The sequence below is a fragment of the Mauremys mutica genome, chromosome 1, assembly GCF_020497125.1.
Source record: "Mauremys mutica isolate MM-2020 ecotype Southern chromosome 1, ASM2049712v1, whole genome shotgun sequence".
NCBI classification, from domain to species: Eukaryota; Metazoa; Chordata; order Testudines; family Geoemydidae; genus Mauremys; species Mauremys mutica.
Window position 1 is genome coordinate 347,999,069 of NC_059072.1, and position 20,803 is coordinate 348,019,871.

Consider the following 20,803-nt stretch of genomic DNA (forward strand, 5'->3'; position numbering starts at 1 on the left):
TAGAAGGAGGCTAGTCTGTAAAAGAAGCTTATTGGAACATCTCGGAGAGTGAGATTTCATCTGTAATCACTTTCTTACTGTATTAGGCTTAGACTTGCGTGTTTTATTTTATTTTGTTTGGTAATTCACTCTGTTCTGTCTATTATTACTTGGAACCACTTAAATCCTACTTTTTGTATTTAATAAAATCACTTTTTACTTATTAATTAACCCAGAGTATGTATTAATACGGGGGGGGGGGGGCGGGGGACAGCTGTGCCTCTCTATCAGTGTTATAGAGGGTGAACAATTTATGAGTTTACCCTGTATAAGCTTTACACAAGGTAAAATGGATTTATTTGGGGTTTGGACCCCATTCGAAGTTGGGTATCTGAGTGCTGAAGACAGGAACACTTCTTAAGCTGTTTTCAGTTAAGCCTGCAGCTTTTGGGGGACATGGTTCAGACCTGGGTCTGTGTTTGTAGCAGGCTAGTGTGTCTGACTCAAACCAGGCAGGGCACTGAAGTCCCAAGCTGCCAGGGAAAACGGGCTCAGAGGTAGTCTCAGCACATCAGGTAGCAGTCCCCAAGGGGGTTTCTGTGATCCAACGTGTCACAGGCATACAACAGTCTATTCTCATGGGGACTGAAATGCTTTGGTCCAACTAAAGTCTTTGGGCTCAATATAGGGGGATATATATAAAATGTATACAGGAGATCATATTGGAAGAACTAATGGTCCTTTTTGGCATAAAATTCTATGAAATCTATGATGGGTGTCAGGATAAAACCCTAAGGCAAGTACAACAGCAGATTAGTGCATGAGAACCACACAGTGAACCTAGTTAGAGACAGAAACTGAGACTGAGCAGCCTAGTTTCAGTGTTTATGCTGGCTGAGGCTGCTGCCAGGAGTAAAAGGAGCAGCAAGAACAAACCAGCAATGACAGTGAAAGGCAAATTAGAGTGTAAACATTCTCTCCATGTTTATAATCTCATGGGTTGTTAGTTACCCAGGGAAGGCTTTAGTTCTTTAATTTGTTGTTCTACATAGGTTTTCATGTTCTGCTCATCAGCTGAGTACAGTACAATCTCCATTAGCCAAAGGGTGGGGTGTCATGATATACAGAATCATAGATCTGTTTCAAGTATCAGGGGGTAGCCATGTTAGTGTGTATCCACAAAAACCACAAGAAGTCTGGTGGCACCTTAAAGACTAACAGATTTATTTGGGCATAAGCTTTTGTGGGTTAAAAACCTCACTTCTTCAGATCTGTTTCAGAAAGTTACCAAACACATGAAATTAAGGATTAACCCCAGGTTAAATTAGAACTTTTAATTAACTCACAGTTATCAAAATCCTTGCAGACCCTTAGATAAAATTTCTCTAAGTGCAAAGCATTAGTTAGAAACATTATTATTTATTCCCCACTTTTCTATCTGGGTATGTGCTGCACTTGGAGTAGCTGGACATCCATCCTCAGCTCCATATGACAGCTGGATCCTTCCCTCTTCTTCCACTGGAGATACCCCAAGTCAACAGCTTGCATGAAATCGGCCCCTGGGGGACAATCTCAGATCTACAAGACTTTGTTCTTTAATTGCAGAGCCGTTAAATCTGGGGCGGGGCAGCAGGAGGGGAACCTGCTAGGATTGAGGGAAAGTGGTGATTCCCTCTGCCAGAGGCAGCACAGTATTGACCTGAGCAAGAACACACGAAGAACAGCTAGCGAGGGGAAGGGAGAGAGTAATGGCACATGTGTGAATGCAGAAATTTAAGGGAAGATTTAGAGATGGCCCTCGCAGAACTTGGAAGGATTTAGGCACAGAGCAGTAGGTTTGTAGAGCTGCCCCTGTCACTCTCAGCAGCCTGAGAGTCTGCAGTGTCCAAGCACAGGTACCCTGCATGGAAAGAGAAGAGAGAAATAACCACTGGAGAACAAGTGGGAATTTTCTCTTGCAGGCTCCAAGGCATTCCCCAGTGACTCTACCTGGCAGCTTCAGGGATAGGAAATACTCTAGCAGGAATCAGGACATTCTGCTGCTGGGGTAGGCTCCTACTTCACCCTCAATGGAGGGAGCAAAATCCTCCTGATTCTCACGCCACCCCCAGCCTTGCAATATTGTTTGGCTTGTTCTATACTACAAGGTTAGGTTGATGTAAGCTGCCTTCTGTCGACCTAGCTGTGGAAGAATCTTCACTTAAATTTGGCTCCCGCTGACGTAAGGGCTTCGCTGCACCGATTTAGTAACACCCAGCTCCCTGAGCGGCACAGTCACAGTCGATGTCAGTGTAGACACTATGTTGCTTATGTTGACTGTTACTGGCCTCCAGGAGCTGTCCCACAATCCCCCACACTGACAATACAATTGATACAAGCACTCCTGGTGAGGACATGCACCACCAACACAAAGATCCAGCTGTGCACACGCATAAGTGATTTCATAACTGTGGTGGCTGTATGCCAATGTAACTTAGGTCAACATAATTTTGTAGTGCAGACATGGCCTTAGAGCCTGAGTGTATAAAGGATCTGGAGATAAGAGACAATAGAGGGCCCCAAATAAGGGCAGCTGAAGCGATGCCAACTCAACCAACATCCTCTCTGCTCCTCTTTCCATCCCTACAGCACATTCATCCCGAGGTCGGGTGACCAGAGAGCAAGTGCGAAAAATTGGGATGCGGGTGGGGGGGTAATAGGCACCTATATAAGACAAAGCCCCAAATATCGGGACTGTCCCTATAAAATCAGGACATCTGCTCACACTAGAGAGCTCTGATGGGGGAGAGAGGATTTAACAGGTTGCAGAGTGAAGACTGATGTTACCTTGAGTTGGCTAATTTGGAGCCTTGAAAAACCAAAAGAAATGTGCTCAATGCCTTAGGCAGACTGGAGAGCTGGTTCTGGCAGGGCCAAGTCTCCAGCCCCTGCTCTCCCATTCCTCTTAATATAAGGAGAAACTGGTGTTTGGGAACTATTTTTCTAAGGCAGTGGTTCTCAACCTTCTCCATACTGGTACCAAAACCCACAGGTCCTGGTCCCAACTAGCCAGGACACCCTCCCAGTAAATAATTTGGGACAGGCAGGGAGGTCATAACTAGAGCTGGCTGAAATTCAGGGATTTGAATATTTACAAAGTTAATTTCATTCTGATCTGGAAGGAAAACAAATTTACTGGAACTGGAGATCCCTGAAAATTTCATTACCAAACAGCCAGAGGCGGCTCTAGACATTTTGCTGCCCCAAGTATGGCGGCATGTCGCCGGTCCCGCGGCTCCATCAACAGACCCTCTGCAGGCACGCCTGCGGGAGGTCCACTGGAGCCCTGCCTGCTGCCCTCCTGGCGACCGGCAGAGTGCCCCCCGCGGCATGCCGCCCCAAGCACGCGCTTGGCATGCTGGGGCCTGGAGCCGCTCCTGAAAACAGCAAAATGTCGTATTTCTGAGACAAAAATGTGAAATAGCAGCCGTGAAACTGACAAGAATGCCAATTTCACTGCTGGTAGCCTCCCTGCCCTGGAGCTGGGAGCCTAGCAGTGGCAAGAATCCTGCCTGCAGATGGGGATCCCAGGGCGGTGGCTGCTGCTGCTGTGCTGCAGAGAGCCAGTCATCCCCCAGAATTCTGGCTCCAGCTGGGCACTTGCAAGCTGGCTGCTGTGTTGCAGGGAACCTGCCAGTCTCCAGTTGGGTGTCTGGGGGCTCAGAGGCTCCCTGTCAGGGCTGTGGATCCTGGAACCTCTGTAAGTTTCCAATTTAAATTTGCCCGTGTTTTGACAAAAGTTTCACAGACTCTATAATAGGTATGACAAAACATTTTGGTCCAGTGAATCAGCATTTGTCAATTAAACTGTTTCATCCAAAAACAACCAACCAGCTCTAGTCATAACACCTCGACACTTGGTGGTCACAGCCCCGGGCCGAGGACCCCTGGTCTTAAGAGAAATAGACCAAGAATGAAGAACCTGCTAAGTTTGCTTATTTAAGAAAAGAGAGAGTCATTGGACAGGCTTAGGCTGGAGAAAGCTTGTGAGTGCTTGTGTGAGAGAGACTTTACCACCAGGATTTTAATCCGGTCGTTCTTGTTCATTTTAAAGTGAAAGAACTTAAATTTATGTTAGTGTACGGAGATGAGAGAGAAGTTGGCAAGAAGAACAAGCAACCAAAACTTTGGGGTCAAGAGTTCATAGGTTTCTTGGTTGCGTTTGGTTTCTTTTGATTTTAAAGGAGAGGTTACTTAATTCTTTTGTACATAAATATGAATTTATCCATATCCAGAGTTTACAAACAGTTTGCATCAAACCGATGTTGCAAAAGTCTGTGGGGCAGAAGTGGAGAATTTGCCATAAGTAACCACCACCACAGTCCAGAATTCAGATGGTCCGTTTCAGAGCTATACCAGGTCGGAGACTGATCTTTCAAGGCCCAAGGATGGCCCAAATGGTTCCTGGAAAGGTCTCTAGTCACTGAAGGCCCAATCCAATGTCTGTAGAAGTCATTTAAAACTGTAATTGACTTCAACAGGTGTTGGCATAGGCCCTAAAATCCAAAATGTCCTTGAAATTCAAGTTAACTGGTCTTGTTAAATCTAAATTATAGTGAAATCCTAAAGACTAGCAGGCCATCTTACTGGTGATCTTATTATCACCTCCTTCATTCACCAGCAACTCACCTTTCTTATTCTTCTGGTAGATGAGGAGTCCCAGCACCATGAAGATCAACCCCAATACGAAGCCCCCAATTCCAATGAACATCTTGCTCTTGGCAGAGTCAGGCTGTGCCACTGTCAAAAGAGGAGCACAGAGGACTAGGGCTCAGCCTGGACTCTGATTTCCCTTACAGTATCTTTGTTGTCTTACTGAGGAAGTAGGTATTTGGGGCACTGTGCCCCACTCTGGATGGCTGTTACGCTGCAGCACCTGTTGCCTCCGTTCCCCCACCTTCCTTTGGCCTTCTCCAGCTGTAGGAGTGACTTGGCCCTCCAGCCAGACCACTATACAGAGTCCAGTCCCTTCCAGGGCCTCAGTGTCTTTTACAAAAGTCTAGCAAACATGGAAACAAACTTTCATGCTAGCTGGGCTCAGCAGGCCACCTCTTCCTCCCAGGCATGCATTGAGTGCTACAGTCTTTTCCCCATGCCGCATCTCAGGTTCCTATGCCTCCAACAACCCCCATTTTGAGGGGCTGGCACACTCCTCCCCTCACTCAGGGGCAGTGGCGCCGGAACAATTTTTATAGTGGGGGTGCTGAAAACCATTGAACCAAACTGTAACCCCTGTACATGATAGAAACCACTCAAGTTAGGGGTACTGCTACTCCTACAGCGCCCCTGGTTCTAGCACCCCTGCTCGGGGGTTCAGGCAGGCTGCAGCCCAACAGTGTCCCTGCTTCCAGTTCACCTGCTCTGCTCAGCCTTCTTTCAGACTGCTCCCTAGAGTGAGCCCAGCCCAGCCTCTCTCAACTGGGCTCACCCAGCTCTTTATGGAGGGAGAGGAAAAGGGGAAGGAGAACCCAGCTGGGCTTTATCTCCAATTAGGCCTGGCCTACCTGAACAGGTACAAGCAGGTGGGTTAATTGGCCTCTCGGGCCCATATTAACCCTCTCACAGCACATATGGGGCACACATCCCATCACAGTCTGCTTCATGGCCAGCCTCTGGTCATCTCCATAGAGCTAGGAGTGACCCCAAGGCATCCTCAGGGGTTGCCTCAATGTCAGTCTCTTACCCCACTGCTTGGTGATGGGCGTTTGCAGGCTGATGTGCTCCACTTGGCAGGTGTAGACATCTCCCCACCTGGGTTTTGTTTCCAGCGTCACCTGGATCTGGAAGGTCCAGTCTCCATTATGTAGCAGCTCCCTGGATACAACTCCAGCTGTCTCCTCCTGCCCATTTTTGAACCACTTGGTCGCTATCTCGGAAGGATAAAACCCTGTTGCAGAGCAAACCAGCAAGCTGGGGCGGTGGGAAGACTCTGCTTTCAGGGTGGAAATTTTCACTCTGGGCTTAACTGTGAGAGAGAGAAAAACCTTGGTGAAGGGGCCCAGACACAGAACACACACCTTCTCCTTCTCTGTCCTATCAGAAACTGCTCCTTGCTGGGACATGGGTGGGAATGGGACCAAAAGGGGGGCAGCTCAAGTCTACGCCATCTGGATTTCTCCTGGAAACCCACCTGTCTGCATCTCCTTCTGCAGCCCTGACCCTGAAATGCACAGCCATGACTGTACTCTGTATGACACCCCTTCCAGCCACACTAGTCCCACCCTCATCGCCGTCTCCCAGGTGAGGGATCCCCATGGTACCTCAGTGCCTCCTGCAGAGAGCTTTGGTAGGGGACAGGGGGTTTCACCCGCTGCCCTTAGTCCCAGTCCCATGGGGAGCCCACTGCCAGAGGGAGCTGGCAGGATGGGGAGGAGCTCTGGGATCCTGGCCTGTCTGTGGGGCTCACCCAAATTATTTCCTTCAGTATCAGGTTTCGGGAGAATTTCCCTCAAAACTGGGATTTGGGGCCTGATTCAAGCTGAGAGCAACCCTTTGTTATTAAAGATTCTGTCTTCTCCAGTCCCGTCCTCCGACTCCCCCTCTGCCCCCGCAAGTTCACACCCAGCCCCACTGACGCTCAATTGCTGCCTGATAGGGAGTGTGCAGAGGGAGGCAAATATAACAGCACCAGATGTGGGGGTTGACCTAAAGTTCCCAGTTCCAATTTGGTCTCCTTCTCCTTCAGCTCACCTTGCCTACCCTCAGTGATGTTCTTAAATCTCCTGTGGTTATAACTGCAGAACTTCTCCACTGAAGCCCACAAGTAGCTCAGCCACTCCAGCCGGTTCCAATACTCCGCGATCGGCCGACCCAGTTCTGTGCGGGCCACCGAGAAGCCCAAGTCACTGTCATAGTAACAGATCTCCTGCTGGCCCCAGATCAGTCTTTTCAGATACCTCACCTGCTGCATGCCGTTGGTGTAGTGACACTCAGACTTCTCCTGCAGCAGGAAATGCTCTGAGAGGAGAGAGGAGCAGGTCAGGAACCCATCTCCACCCACCTCTGCTGTAGTCTTTCCCCATCCTTGCACCCTCCCCTCTCACCTCCATCTGCTAGTCCCTTGTGTTGATCCTGTAAGAGAATCTCTGAGCCCTAAGCTGGGCAGGGGGAAAGCTTTTGTGTTCCCCATCCTGAGAGTCCAAAAGGGCTTTTTTCCCCCAGCACTGGGGTCTCTGCTTACCTGGAGGGTCTGTGCAATGAGCTCTGTGAGTTCTCAGTGCTATCGCCACTATTAGAGCCCCAGCCCAGCAGTTCCTGGCGACCCCAGGGATCCCCCCGGGGGCCATTGCTGTTCAAGAGGGGGAAGTTGATGGGGAGATCAAAGCTAACAATACTGTCTCACTCCAGCTCTCGAAAGTGGAAGTTCTCCGCAAAGTCCTGACCACAAAAACTCAGAAAGTTGCCTAATACTCAGGGGATTGGGTAGCCCTCAGCCAATGCCGCAGCCAGCCTCAGGACTGGGCCATATCATCGGTCTCTAGGCAGCAATGGGGTCAGCTTCTCCTTTGCAGTAGAATCAACTTCCTAGAGCAAGACAGACCCAGAGTCCCAGCAGCAGCCAGTGTCCCAGAGTGCAGTCACAGCAGAACGGGCAGCAAAGCACCTGGCATACTGTGACTGTTGCTCCAGCCCTCTCTCTCCTAGGGCTGATGTCTCCAGGCCCTCTCCATCCATGGAGCCCGTGACAGAAGAAGTGATTTTGGAGCACACTGGGCTGCAGGAGGGCAGGGGTGAAAGTCCTGTTTGCTGAAACTGCGGGTTTGAAGTATGCCAGGCATCAGCCCTACACCAGCAAGGACCCCACAGGCAAAGGGAGCTGAGAGGCAGCTGGGGGCAGCATAGCTTCAAATCAGACAGAGAGGGTCCATTTGTCTGACCTCCTCTGAGGGTGGGTGTCAGGGCAGAGAAAGGGCAGGGCAGGATCTGATGAGAAACAGTCAAATGAAAAAGAGTCCCATTCAATTACATCACATAATGGCACACAGCTAAAAAGTGATAATATTTTAAGTACTTATATACAAATGTATATACATATATAGAAGTCTAAATAATAAGATGGGTGAACTTGAGTGCCTTATATCAATATTATCCTTTAATACAGTAGGAATCACAGAAATTTGGTGGTATGAGGATAATCAGTGGGACACAGTAGTACCAGGATACAAAATATATCGGAACGACATAACACGTTATGCTGGTGAGAGCATGGCACTGTATGTGAAAGAAAGCATAGAGTCAAATGAAGTAAAAATCTTAAATGAACCAAACTGTACCATAAAATCTCTCTGGATAGTAATTCCATGCTTGAATAATAAGAATATAGCAGTAGGGATATACTACTGACCACCTGACCAGGATGGTGACAATGACTGTGAAATGCTCTTGGAGATTTGAGAGGCTATAAAAAAGCAAAAACTCAATAATAATGGGGGATATCAACTATGCCCAGATTGGCAGCTCAGGACAGGATGCAGAGATAAAGTTTCTTGACACCTTAAATGACTGCTTCTTGGAGCAGCTAGTCCTGGAACCCACAAGAGGATTCTTGATTTAGTCCTAAATGGGACACAGGATCTGGTCCAAGAGGGCAATATAGGTTAACCGCTTGGTAACAGTGACCATAGTATAATGAAATTTAACATCCGGGGGGTGGGGGAGAATACCACAACAATCGTCCACAGTAGCATGTAATTTCAGAAAGGGGAACTACACAAAAACGAGGAAGTTAGTTAAACAGATTTAAAGGTACAGTGCCAAAAGTGAAATCCCTGAAAGCTCCATGGAAACGTTTTAAAGACACCATAATAGAGGCTCAACTTCAGTGTATACCCCAAATTAAAAAACATAGTGAGAGGACCAAAAAAGTGCCACCGTGGCAAAACAAAGTAAAAGAAGCAAGTAGGAGGCAAAAAACATTGTTTAAAAAGCGGAAGTTAAATTATATTGAGGAAAATAGAAAGGAGCATAAACTCTGGCAAAGGAAATGTAAAAATATAATTAGGAAGGCCAAAAAAAATTTGAAGAACAGCTAGTCAAAGATTCAAAAAGTAATAACAAAACAATTTAAAGTACATCAGAAGCAGTAAGCCTGCTAAACAACCAGTGAGGCCACTGGACAATCAAGATGGTAAAGGAGCACTTAGAAAAAAGGCCATTGTGGAGAAACTAAATGAATTCTTTGCATCGGTCTTCACAGCTGAGGATGTGAGGGAAATTCCCAAACCTGAGCCATTCTTTTTAGGTGACAAATCTGATGGACTGTCCCAGAGAGAGGTGTCATTAAAGGAGGTTTTGGAACAAATTGATAAACTAAACAGTAGTAAGTCACCAGGACCAGATGGTATTCACCCAAGAGTTCTGAAGGAACTCAAATGTGAAATTGCAGAACTACTAATTGGTATGTAACCTGTCATTTAAATCAGCTTCTGTAACAGTTGAGAGGAGGATAGTTAATGTGACACTAATTTTTAAAAAAGGTTCCAGAGGCAATCCTGGCAATTACAGGCCAGTAAGCTTAACTTCAGTACTGGGCAAACTGGTTGAAACTATAGTTAAGAACAGAATTATCAGACACATAATGAACACGATTTGCTGGAGAAGAGTCAACATGGTTTTTGTAAGGGAAATCATGCCTCACCAATCTACCAGAATTCTTTGAGGGGGTCAACAAGCATGTGGACAAGGGTGATTCAGTGGATACAGTGTACTTAGATTTCCAAAAAGCCTTTTACAAGGTCCCTCACCTTAGGTTCTTAAGCAAAGTAAACTGTCATGGAATAAGAGGGAAGATCCTCTCGTGGAGCAGTAACTGGTTAAGATAGGAAACAAATGGTCAGTTTTCAGAATGGAGAGAGGTAAATAATGGTGTCCCCCACAGGTCTGTACTGGAACCAGTAGCATTCAACATATTCATAACGGATCTGGAAAAGGGGGTAAACAGTGAGGTGGCAAAATTTGCAGACAATACAAAACTACTCAAGATAGTTAAGTCCAAAGCAGAATGCGAAGAGCTACAAAAGGATCTCACAAAACTGGGGGACTGAGCAACAAAATGGCTAATAAAATTCAGTGTTGATAAATGCAAAGTAATGCACATGGGAAATCATAATGCCAATTATACATATAAAATGATGGGGTCTAAATTAGTTGTTACCACTCAAGAAAGAGGTCTTGGAGTCATTGTGGATAGGTCTCTGAAAACATTCACTCAATGTGCAGCAGCAGTCAAAAAAGCAAACAGAATGTTGGGAATCATTAGGAAAGGGATAGATAATCAGACAGAAAATATCATCTTGCCTCTATATAAATCCATGGTATGCCCACATCTTGAATATTGTGTGCAGATGTGGTCCCCCCATTTCAAAAAAGATATATTGGAATTAGAAAATGTACAGAAAAGGGCAACAAAAATGATTAGGGGTATGCAACAACTTCCATTTGGGGAGAGATTAAGAAGACTGGGACTTTTCAGCTTGGAAAAGAGATGACTAAGGGGGGATATGATAGAGGCCTATAAATTCATGAGTGGTGTGGAGAAAGTAAATAATGAAGTGTTATTTACTCCTTCTAATAACACAAGAACTAGGGGTCACCAAATGAAATTAATAAGTAGCAGATTTAAAACAAACAAAAGGAAGTATTTCTTTACACAACGCACAGTCAACCTGTGGAACTCTTTGTCAGAGGATGTTGTGAATGAAGGTCAAGACTATAACAGGGTTCAAAAGAGAACTAGAGAAATTCATGGAGGACAGGTCCATCAATGGCTATTAGCCAGGATGGGCAGGGATGGTGTCCCTAGCCTCTATTTGCTAGAAGCTGGGAATGGGCAACAGGAGATGGATCACTTGATGATTACCTGTTCTGTTCATTCCCTCTGAAGCACCTGGTACTGGCCACTGTCAAAATACAGGATACTGGGCTAGATGGACCTTTGGTCTGACCCAGTATGGCCATTCTTATGTTCTTATGAAAGAGGGAAGAACCCAGTCCTTCCTACTGGAGGCATGGAAGCTGTGGGGACAGGCAGGCAATAACTGCTGACAGCCAGAGAGATGAGGCCCCATCCCCTAGTTGCTGGTTTATACCCCCACTCCCCTGTAGTGAGAGCCCAGAGGACCAGAGCCCCCAGTCCACTGTGCACTGGACAGCACAGGGAGCCATCACAGCAGGGCAGGGCTGGCAGAGTTGGGACTATTTGCCCTTAGGCACATCCGTTATAACAGCCAACAGCCCCATCCCAGCTTCAGAACCCAGGGAGGAGAATCCAGCCTCGCCTTTTGCTCACTCCCTGTGCGGGGACAGACCTGAGCTCAGCTACTGTGTCAGGATCTTCCTTCACGCTGCGCACAAGGGGAGCCACGCTAGCTCTCTCACCCCGAGAAGCTTTGACATTAGATGACAGGACACCTGCAAAAAAAGAAAGAACCAATGTCAAGTCTCCCCAGGAGTGAGCCGAGCGTGTGCTTCTCCCTCTGCAAGACCTGCCTCCCCTCTCAGCACAGGACAAAGGGGCAAGAGACAACACAACCCCGTCCCCGCCCTGGCAAGCCAGCAGCCCTCACCCCACACACCTCCTCCTCATTACAGTAAGTTCCCATTTCCATCACCACCAGGCCTTTGAGGGGCCCTCTCAGTTCCCCTCCCCAGCAATCCCATCACCCCCATTTCAGTGCTGGGATCTCTCTTTCTCTCTAACCTGGCATCACTGCACAGCAGTTTCTTCATTGTCTCCTTAGCCTGCTATGTCATGCTCCTGTACCAGCTGTAGATAAGCAAGCTCTGTAGCCTATGCACACCAGATGTGTTCATCATAAGATACTTCAAAGCTCTGCTAGGTATGGCTGAGGGTTGTTTAAATAAAGTATTTTACACACAGTGCTCCCTAGTGGCTGAGCAATATAATACAGATGAGCATCCCATTACATCTCTCCCTTTAAGTTCTACATTCCTATTATATACAATATTTACACAATTGCACTATATTTCATGTTCAGTATGTATCAGTCTGTTAAGTGTCTCTGAATTGTATTGGCTTTCTAATTACATGACCCAAGCGCATGACAAAGTGGTCATCTGGCTGTCCATTAGATGCAACAACTGGCTGTGGTTTGTTCAGAATTCGAGTCGTCTTCTTGTTCTGCATCTGCTGTCTGTAGAGTTTTCTCTGTTGATTGTTTTCTGAAGAACAAAACTGTAGATGTTGGGAGTTTCTGCTGAACTCTCCACTCTTGGTCTCCATCACACACGATCTGGGTGCTGAACTGTTTTTCTTTACGACAGCTGGGGCTGTCTGTCCCTTTTCTCCATCCAATTGACATGAACACAGTCACCAGGGTTCTAGACCTGGCAATTCTCTGAGTAACATCTTTAGTAAAAGTGTTCATAAGCTTTTTTTAGCCTTTTTATCCTATTTGGCTACTCTCTTTATGTCTGGCCACCTTGGAGACAGATTCTTTCCCAAAGTTGGAACAGTAGTTCTGACTTGTCTTCCCAACAGGAGTTGCGCTGAACTATATTCAGTAGCTGCTGGTGGTGTTGATCTGTAACTCAGAAGAGCAAGGAATGGATCTTCCCACTGTAAGAATTTCTCAGCTGTCTGTACAGCTCTCTCAGCCTCTCCATTCGCTGGTAATGGGTAATGTAGGCTGCTAGTAATACGATCAAAATAATATTTTGTTTGGAATGACAAATTCTGTTGCAGTGCTTGTGGTCCGTTGTCCTTTATTAGTTGTTCTGGAATAGTGAAGTGAGCAAAAGTGCACTTCAGTTTCTTGATAACACCGTGACAGGTTATATCTTTTAAGTTATTTCTATATACCTGGAAAAAGAGTCCATGACGACCAGGTAATGATGTCTTCTGAATATGCATGAATCTGCAGCTAGTCTCTTCCAAGGACTGCCTGGTAGAAGTGTTGTTATTAAAGGTTCTTTGTGCTGTGTTGGTCTATTAATTCTGCAATAGTCACATACAGACACTTTATTCTTTATGTTCTTGCTGATGCACTGCCACCACCACATTGGCTAGTTGGTCCACTCATGGCATTTAGTTAATCATTAATGTCCTTCATAGATGAGGCTTAAGATTTCTCCTCTCATTTCATTTGGAATTATGATGCCATTGTCTTTAACCATAAGTCCATTTGACTTGCTTAATTGTCCACGCACCGCAAAGTAGTCTCTTGTCACTCCCTTAGTGTCCTTTAGATACTTGGGCCAGCCGCCACTAATGTAATGTAGAATGTCCTGACGTTGCCTGTGTGTCAAGGTTTCTTTTTGTAACTGGAGTAGTCTCTTTTCTGACACTGGTCTCTATGTGTTGATAGCATCCACATACATCTTTATATCATCTTCGAACTCACTTGTAATTGAGTGTGATGCTGGGTTCTGTGACAGCCTCTGCTACTACCAGCTTTTTCCCCAAGCATATATTTAGCAATTGGATCTTTTCTGTTGATGAGGGTTGACATTATCCAATACAGTCTGGACTGATGAACAGCTGTGTCCCCTCAGCTCCCCAAGCACTGGGAAGGAAGGGGAGAGAAACAGGACGTGGTGGCGCGCTCAGGGGAGGAGGTGGAGGCGCAGGTGAGCTGGGACGGGGCGGGGTGGAGAGCTGCTGACCCACCAATTTTTCCTCATGGGTACTCCAGCCCCAGAGCACCCATGGAGTCGGTGCCTATGGTGAGAGTTACCTCTCCTCACACACAGTCTCCAGCATGTAAGTTACTCACAGTTATAATGTATGAGCACCATGTCCAATCACTCATGAATTACACAACAGCAGGGGCGGCTCCAGGCCCCAGCACGCCAAGCGCGAGCTTGGGGCGGCATGCCGCGAGGGGCGCTCTGCCGGTCGCCGGGAGGGCGGCAGGCAGGTTGCCTTCGACGGCATGCCTGCGGAGGGTCCGCTGGTCCCACGGCTCCAGTGGACCTCCCGCAGGCGTCCTGCGGCTCCAGTGGACCTCCTGCAGGTGTGCCTTCGGTGGAGCTGTGGGACCAGCGGACCCTCCGCAGGCACGCCTGCGGGAGATCCACCAGAGCTGTGGGACCAGTGACCGGCAGACCGCCCCCCGCGGCATGCCGCCGTGCTTGGGGCGGCGAAATGTCTAGAGCCGCCCCTGCACAGCAGAGAAACACCAGCAAATTCCCAGTCCCATACTTTCTCCCAGGAATCTATGTCTTGTACTGCCCAGCTCTCTCCTGGACAATACAAGGTCATATAAAATCCATCATTTTATTAATAGAAAATGATATGCACAAATCCTGTTAATTCAAATGGAGTTTTCCGAACATTTTTGTTTAGATAAAATAATGAAACAAGTGTATTAACTACAAAAGGATAGATTTTAAGGGAATATAATAATGAGGCATAAAAGTCAGAATTAGTTACAAGAAAAATAAAAGTAAAATGCATCTAATGCCTAACTTAACAAACTAGAGTAAATTCAAAGCAAAGGTCTCTCTCATCACGTTTCAGCAGTCTTAGGGCAGTCCTGCACTACAAACTTGCATTGGCGCCACTGCTGGTGCAGCACTTCTGGTGAAGATGCCCTCAGGAACGAGAGAGAGTTCCCTGTTAACTTAATAACTCCTCCTCAGCGAGAAATGTTCTCCCGCCTACCTAGCGCTGTCCACACATAGGTCGTGTAACAACATCACTCAGGGGTGTGGATTATTCATACCCCTGAGGGACGTAGTTTGACCAAAGGAATTCTGTAGAGTAGATCAGAGCTTACTGGCCAAACTTCTTTCAGTCAGGATCTCTCCTCCCAGTTCAGTGCTGTTTCCTTTGTTCTTCTGGTGTCATGGGTGCCGTGAGCAGAGAGAAAGGGAGGAATAATTTGGACCATCTGCTCTTTCTCTTCTTCAAGAAGCATCTCCTGCAGCCTTCCTACTTTTTACAGGCTGTAAGGGCAAGTGGCTGGTGGGAGGAGGCAGAGAGGAGCAAGCAGGGGGGCCTGGGGGTAGAGGCAGCACAGGGGTGGGGCCTCACGGAAGGGGCAGTGTGAGGGTGGGGGCTCAGGGGCATGGATGGCTCAAGGGTAGGGGTTTGGGAAGAAGCAGTGTGAGGATGAGAGCTCGGAAAGAAGGGGCGGCAGGGCCACCCAGAGGATTCCGGGGGCCCGGGGTCTTTGGCAGCGGGGGGCCCTTCTGTTCCGGGACCCGCCGCCGAAGTGCCCCAAGACCCGCGGCGGGGGCCCCCCCGCCGCCGAATTACCGCCGAAGCGGGACCCGCCGCCGAAGTGCAGCCCGGTCTTCGGCGGTAATTCGGCCGGGGGGGGGGCCCGCCGCGGATCTTCGGGGCACTTCGGCGGCGGGTCCCGGAACGGAAGGGCCCCCCGCCGCCGAAGACCGGGCTGCGCTTCGGCGGTGGCGGGTCCCGCTTCCCCCCCGCCCCGGCCCCAGCCTCTTACCCCCGGCTCCCTCCTCGCTCGGAGTCTCAGCGCCTCGCCGGAACAGCCGCAGCGTGTGGCTGGCGGGGCCTGAGCTCCGTCCCGCTCCGAGCCACGTGGGGAGGAGGCAGGGCTGGGAGCTCCACGCCGAGCGGAGGGAGCTGAGCTCAGCCCAGAGCTCCCAGCCCCGCCCCCTGACCACGCGGCTCTGAGCGGGGCGGGGCTCAGGGGCCCCGGCGGAGACTCGGCGCTTGATGCGCTGAGGCTCCAGGAGAGGGGCGGAGGCGGGAGCCTCCGCTGTTCTCTTGGGGGCCCCTGCGGAGCCCGGGGCAAATTGCCCCCTTTGCCCCCCCCCTCTGGGCGGCCCTGAGGGGCGGTGCAAGGGGTGGGACCCTGGGAGGAAGGGGCAGCACGGGGGGCAGGGCCACAGTTTGGTCACCGGTGAGGCCCCCCCACATCCACTTTTGGGAAGCTTCTGCCACTCCTGATTTCCAGCTGAGGTTCAGGAGACAGAAATCTGTGTGGATGGGAACCCCCAGCTATTTCTTTGGCAAGATATAGCTTTTTTCCCACATCCTCTTTCCTGCCAAAGAATGGCCACTTACCCCGGTGATGGGCTATTTGATTTTGTTGACACCTGGAGGAGGGGTTGGCTTGTCTTTTGTCTCTAGGGAACTGGTTTGTGGCTAATCCCCAGACCTGAAACATGTCTTAGTAATACCATACAGTGGACTCTCATAACTTTACATATAGCGTTGCCAAACATTTTTACCAAGATAATAATGATCAGCAAATTATGAGTTTTCAGATGATACCTCACAAGGCATAGTTTCTACAAAATTATCATAATCCTGTGAAAGGGGTGAACACAGGAGTATCGACAGTCACACAAGTCCCCTGCACACAGCAACAGAAAGCACAGGAGGCTACCAAAGAGCTGAGGTTAAAGATTAACACCAGATTAATTAGTACATATAATTAACTCATCATTATCAGACACTTTCAGACACCTAGGTAAGTTGGTTTAAGTGCAAGATATTAATGAGAGTCACTCTTATTTATTTTCCTGGATATGTGTTGCGATCGGAGTATCTGACCATCTATCCATGTCTCCATACAACAGCTGGATCCTCACTGGCACATTAGAGGTTCCCAAAGTCAATGGTTCTACTGAAATGAGCGACTGGTACAATCCCAGATCTGCAATTTCTTTTCCCGCAGATCAGTTTCTCTAAAAGTTTCAGAGGGCAGTGGCATTAGCAATCTGGGGCTGTCAAGGCTGATTCCCCACTCTGGCACTTTGAGTACAGAAGGTGGGGGCCTGCAAGGATTCTAAAAATTAATACTGGCCACTCCAGGCTGGTATTAAACTCCCAAGTTACAGCTCCGCTCTGACGTTGGATGGGTAGATGCTGCCACCACCGAAGTGTAAAAAAACCCCATTGGACCCAGGAAGGCGCACTTGGGAATTCCTCCCTGTGGCGTACCGTCAAGCCCTTTCAGCTGCCCCCCCTCCCCACCCCTGGAAGAGCTCATAATGAAAACAAAGGAAATCAGCTGTTGCCACCAGCTAATTAAACAACAAATGCACAAACCTCTTAGGACACAAAATACCCAATCCTGTTCTTAAAAAAGGTAAATTTTACTAAAAACAAAAAGAAAGAAAATACATCTGGAACTTAGGCCATTGCTAGATTTAAAAAGAGCAAATATAATAATTAAGCATCAAGAATGGTTTTTTTGAGGTCCAGCTTAATGGTTACAAGCAAAACAAAAGCATTTTGGGGTTAGCACAGAGGAGTCCATGAGGCTTACAGAAATAAAAGAGAGAAACCTAATTGTGTCTTTCTAGACATTGCCTGATCTACTTACATATCAGGGGTTTCAAATTGAGTAGTTTCTTGGTACAACAACAACAGACAGACAAAAGGGAGGTTTTTCCCAATTTTAAAAAGTTCTAGCCCTCTCATTGGCTCTTTTGGTCAGGTGCCCACTCCCTTCCTTTTACTTATGACTTTTTTGTTTTTAACTCTTTACAGGTAAAGCAAGTAGAGAACAGCTAAGAGGGATTTTATAGCTAATTGGCTGGCTGGGTGTCCATAAAAGGGAGCTATCTTTTCATTCTCAGGGAATTAGGGGCAGATTTACAAACATCCCTTCAGGCAATACATCCCCTCTTTCAAGCAGAGTCTGAGTGTAGAAAAGAAACTTTTAATGAAAGGAGGGAAGTCACCTGACATTAATTAGGGAAAATGCCCCATGCAGAATTCACTCTGGGCTTCTCTGTGACAGAGAGAGTAAAACCTGGTTGTGACGATGCGGTTCTGCCGGGACTCAACTGAGAGTGCCAATTCAGGACCAATTGCTCAAACAGGGCAGTTACAGCCCTAGGCTGGGGTTTTTCCACCTCTAAGGCAAACCAAACCAGCCAGACAAAAAGGACTTCGGTTTCACCCCACTGACTAACCACAAGTCACATAAGCAATTTCCTTAGACACTCCAGTCTCCCAGTATCACCACCAGTGCCACTCGTCCTGGGAATGAATGGTTATGAAAACCAACACCCCAATAAAAGAAAAAGGTTCTCTTGATCCCAAAGAATCAAGCCCCAGACCCAGGTCAATATACACATCAGATCTTACCCACAAATCACGCTGTTGCCAATCCTTTAGAATCTAAAATCTACAGGTTTATTCATAAAGGGGAAAAGATAGAGATGAGAGCTAGAACTGGTTAAATGGAATCAATTACATACAGTAATGGCAAAGTTATTGATTCAGGTTTGTAGCAGTGATGGAGTAAACTGCAGGTTCAAATCAAGTCTCTGGAGAACATCACCAGCTGGGATGGGTCATTCAGTCCTTTGTTCAGAGCTTCAGATTGTAGCCAAGTCCCTCCAGAGGTAAGAAGCACGATTGAAGACAAGATGGAGATGAGGCATTCGCCTTATATAGGCTCTTCCAGGTGTAAGAACACTTCTTTGTTCTTACTGTGGAAAATTATGGGTCAATTGTGTAGCTGATGGTCCTTAATGGGCCATCAAGCAGGCTAGGCAGAGCTAACACCAACTTGTCTGGGATGTCTCCCAGAATCACAGCACAAAGTTGAAATACAGACACTACAGAGCTAATAAATACTCATAACTTCAACTACAAAATGATACATACATATAGACAGCATAATCATAACCAGCAACCTATAACCTGGTCTTAGACATCTTATATGACCCCCTTTACATAAGATTTGGTGCCACTATAGGACCTTGGTTGCAACCATGTTCTATATGGTCCCAGATTATATCAATAACGTCACACTGGTAAAGGGGCCCAAGTGCAGAAGAGGGCTGAGAGAGCTGAAGTGACCCTCCCTCATCCCAGAGAAAGGGTCCCTGCTATCTGGATTTTGTCCATTCCTAACCCATGTGTTGCTCTGGGTTGGATCCATCAAAAAGTGTCAGTGCAGAATTGTGTCTCATTCATTTCCAGCAGGAACAGAGGGATGTTCCAGGGCCGCCCAGAGGGGGGAAGCAAGTGGGGCAATTTGCCCCAGGCCCCGCAGGGGCCCCGTGAGCCCTGGCCTGGTGGCGGTTTGGGTTTTCGACGGCATTTCGATGGCGGGGGGCCCTTCAGTCACTCCAGGTCTTTGGTGGCATTTCTTCTTATCCCATGACTACTTAGTTTGCTTAAGAGCCTTTGGTGAGGGACCCTGTCAAAGGCTTTCTGAAAGTCTAAGCACACTATATCCACTGGATCACTTTTGTCCACATGCTTGTTAACCACCTCAAAGAATTCTAGTAGATTGGTGAGGCATGATTTCCCTTTACAAAAACCATGTTGACTCTTCCCCAACAAATCATGTTCATCTATGTGTCTGATAATTCTGTTCTTTACTATAGTTTCAACCAAGTAATTGCCAGGATCACCTCTGGAGCCTTTTTAAAAAATTGGTGTCACTTTAGCTATCCTCCAGTCATCTAGCACAGAAGCTAATTTAAATGATGTTACATACCACAGTTGGTAGTTCTGCAATTTCATATTTGAGTTCCTTCATACGTGTTGGGTGAATACCATCTGGTCCTGGTGACTTATTACTGTTTAATGAATCAATTTGTTCAAAAAAAATTGTTCATTACCTGTATCTCTTCCAGCAAATTCAGTGGCGTTGGAAAACTGACCTCTTAGGGAGGTTGGTTGGGCCAGATCACAGGACTGGCTATACCGGAATACTACACCTTCCCCAGACTGATTCCCCTGCCCCAGGTTCCTATTTCCTCTGGTTGGTCTTTCAAAAGAAACTCAAAGCCCTGAAAAAAGAACAGGAGTACTTGTGGCACCTGAGTTCACCTGGGCTTTCTGCAGCATGTGGGAGCATCAGCTAATTGGGGGCAAATTAAGAGGAGGGGCTGTAAAGCAGCCTAAGAAGCTCGAGGGAGAAGAGGCACTTAGTGTATAAACAGCACACTATCAAAGCTGGGCAGATTAAAAGCTTTTCTCCTCCCCTTTCTCAGAGCCCAAGGGGGCTTCTTTCCCAGTGCTGGGGTCTCTGCTCACCAACTCTTTTCTCAGGGTCTGTGCAAGGAGGCATGTGCTTTCTCTGCTAGAGGGCCAGCTCAGCAGCACCCAGCCCCAAAGCCACTGCAGCTCAGAAGGGGAAGAACACAGGAAAAGCGAGACCAAGAAGACCAATGTCTCACTGGGACTCCCCCCAGAACGAGAACTTCTTTGCAAGACTCAGGAAGAAGTTTCTGTAGAGGGAAGTACAAACTAGGCTGAACAAGCAGCTGGGACACAAGAGGCGTTTGTTAATTTAACCCTCTGTGTCCCACTCCTGCCTCTTAACAGCACTTGAGAGCCGCCTTTCATCCCGCAGGTCTCAGAGCAGCGCACAAGGGTAGAGCCAAAGCCTCCAGGGTCTAGAACGGCCAAGGCACAGAGACGGGGGCTTCTTGCCCCAAGATCACACAAGGAGGATTAGTGGCTGGGCACGAATAGAGCCCAGGAGTCCTGACGCCTCGTCCTACCCACTCTAACCACTCGCTGGTACCTCCCAGCCACGGCGGGGAATAAGACACAGGAGACCTGACTCCTGTCCTGCTCCAACAGGGACTCTCGTCCCGCCCCCGCCCGGGCTGGGACCCAGGAGTCCTGAGCCCCGCCCCTGACCCGGGCTCTGGGCTGGGACCCAGGAGGCCTGAGCCCCGCCCCTCTGCGGGCCCGCCGCGCCGTCATTGCCACAAACCCGAACCCCGCGTCATTATTTTACCTCACCATATTACATATAATTTGCATATAAAGTAGCTGGTTTGTCTAATGCGGCTCCTCTCAGCAATACGTAACCCGACCCCGCCCGGCCTTAGCGCCACCCGCCACCCGGCCTCTGAGCCGCGAACT

General features: G+C 48.0%; 1 protein-coding gene across 4 annotated transcripts; it reads right to left on the reverse strand.

Moving 5' to 3' along the window:
• Positions 1-557: 557 nt before the first annotated feature.
• LOC123372635 (rano class II histocompatibility antigen, A beta chain-like) lies at positions 558-20,771 on the reverse strand. 4 transcript variants are annotated; one of them, XM_045020900.1, is made up of 6 exons: positions 19,546-19,767; positions 11,325-11,427; positions 6,718-6,975; positions 5,702-5,983; positions 4,648-4,758; positions 560-1,879 (listed from the first exon to the last, which is right to left on the reverse strand). In XM_045020900.1, exons 3-6 carry the CDS (start codon positions 6,926-6,928, stop codon positions 1,797-1,799), a joined length of 687 nt encoding a protein of 228 aa, XP_044876835.1. In that variant the 5' UTR covers positions 6,929-6,975; positions 11,325-11,427; positions 19,546-19,767; the 3' UTR covers positions 560-1,796. The 4 variants fall into 4 exon arrangements, with proteins under 4 accessions (XP_044876828.1, XP_044876844.1, XP_044876835.1 ...); XM_045020893.1 differs by lacking the exons at positions 11,325-11,427; positions 19,546-19,767 and adding an exon at positions 7,199-7,983 and having other exon boundaries at positions 558-1,879; XM_045020909.1 differs by lacking the exons at positions 11,325-11,427; positions 19,546-19,767 and adding an exon at positions 20,676-20,771 and having other exon boundaries at positions 559-1,879.
• Positions 20,772-20,803: the final 32 nt, after the last annotated feature.

Excerpts from the sequence above, each read along its gene's own strand:
- LOC123372635 (XM_045020886.1), bottom strand. The coding sequence starts at position 7,304 with ATGGCCCCCGGGGGGATCCCTGGGGTCGCCAGGAACTGCTGGGCTGGG. Across the intron at positions 6,976-7,198 it reads TCATTGCACAGACCCTCCAG|AGCATTTCCTGCTGCAGGAG; the intron begins GTAAGCAGAGAC and ends CTCTCCTCTCAG. Across the intron at positions 4,759-5,701 it reads GCCCATCACCAAGCAGTGGG|TGGCACAGCCTGACTCTGCC; the intron begins GTAAGAGACTGA and ends CTCTTTTGACAG.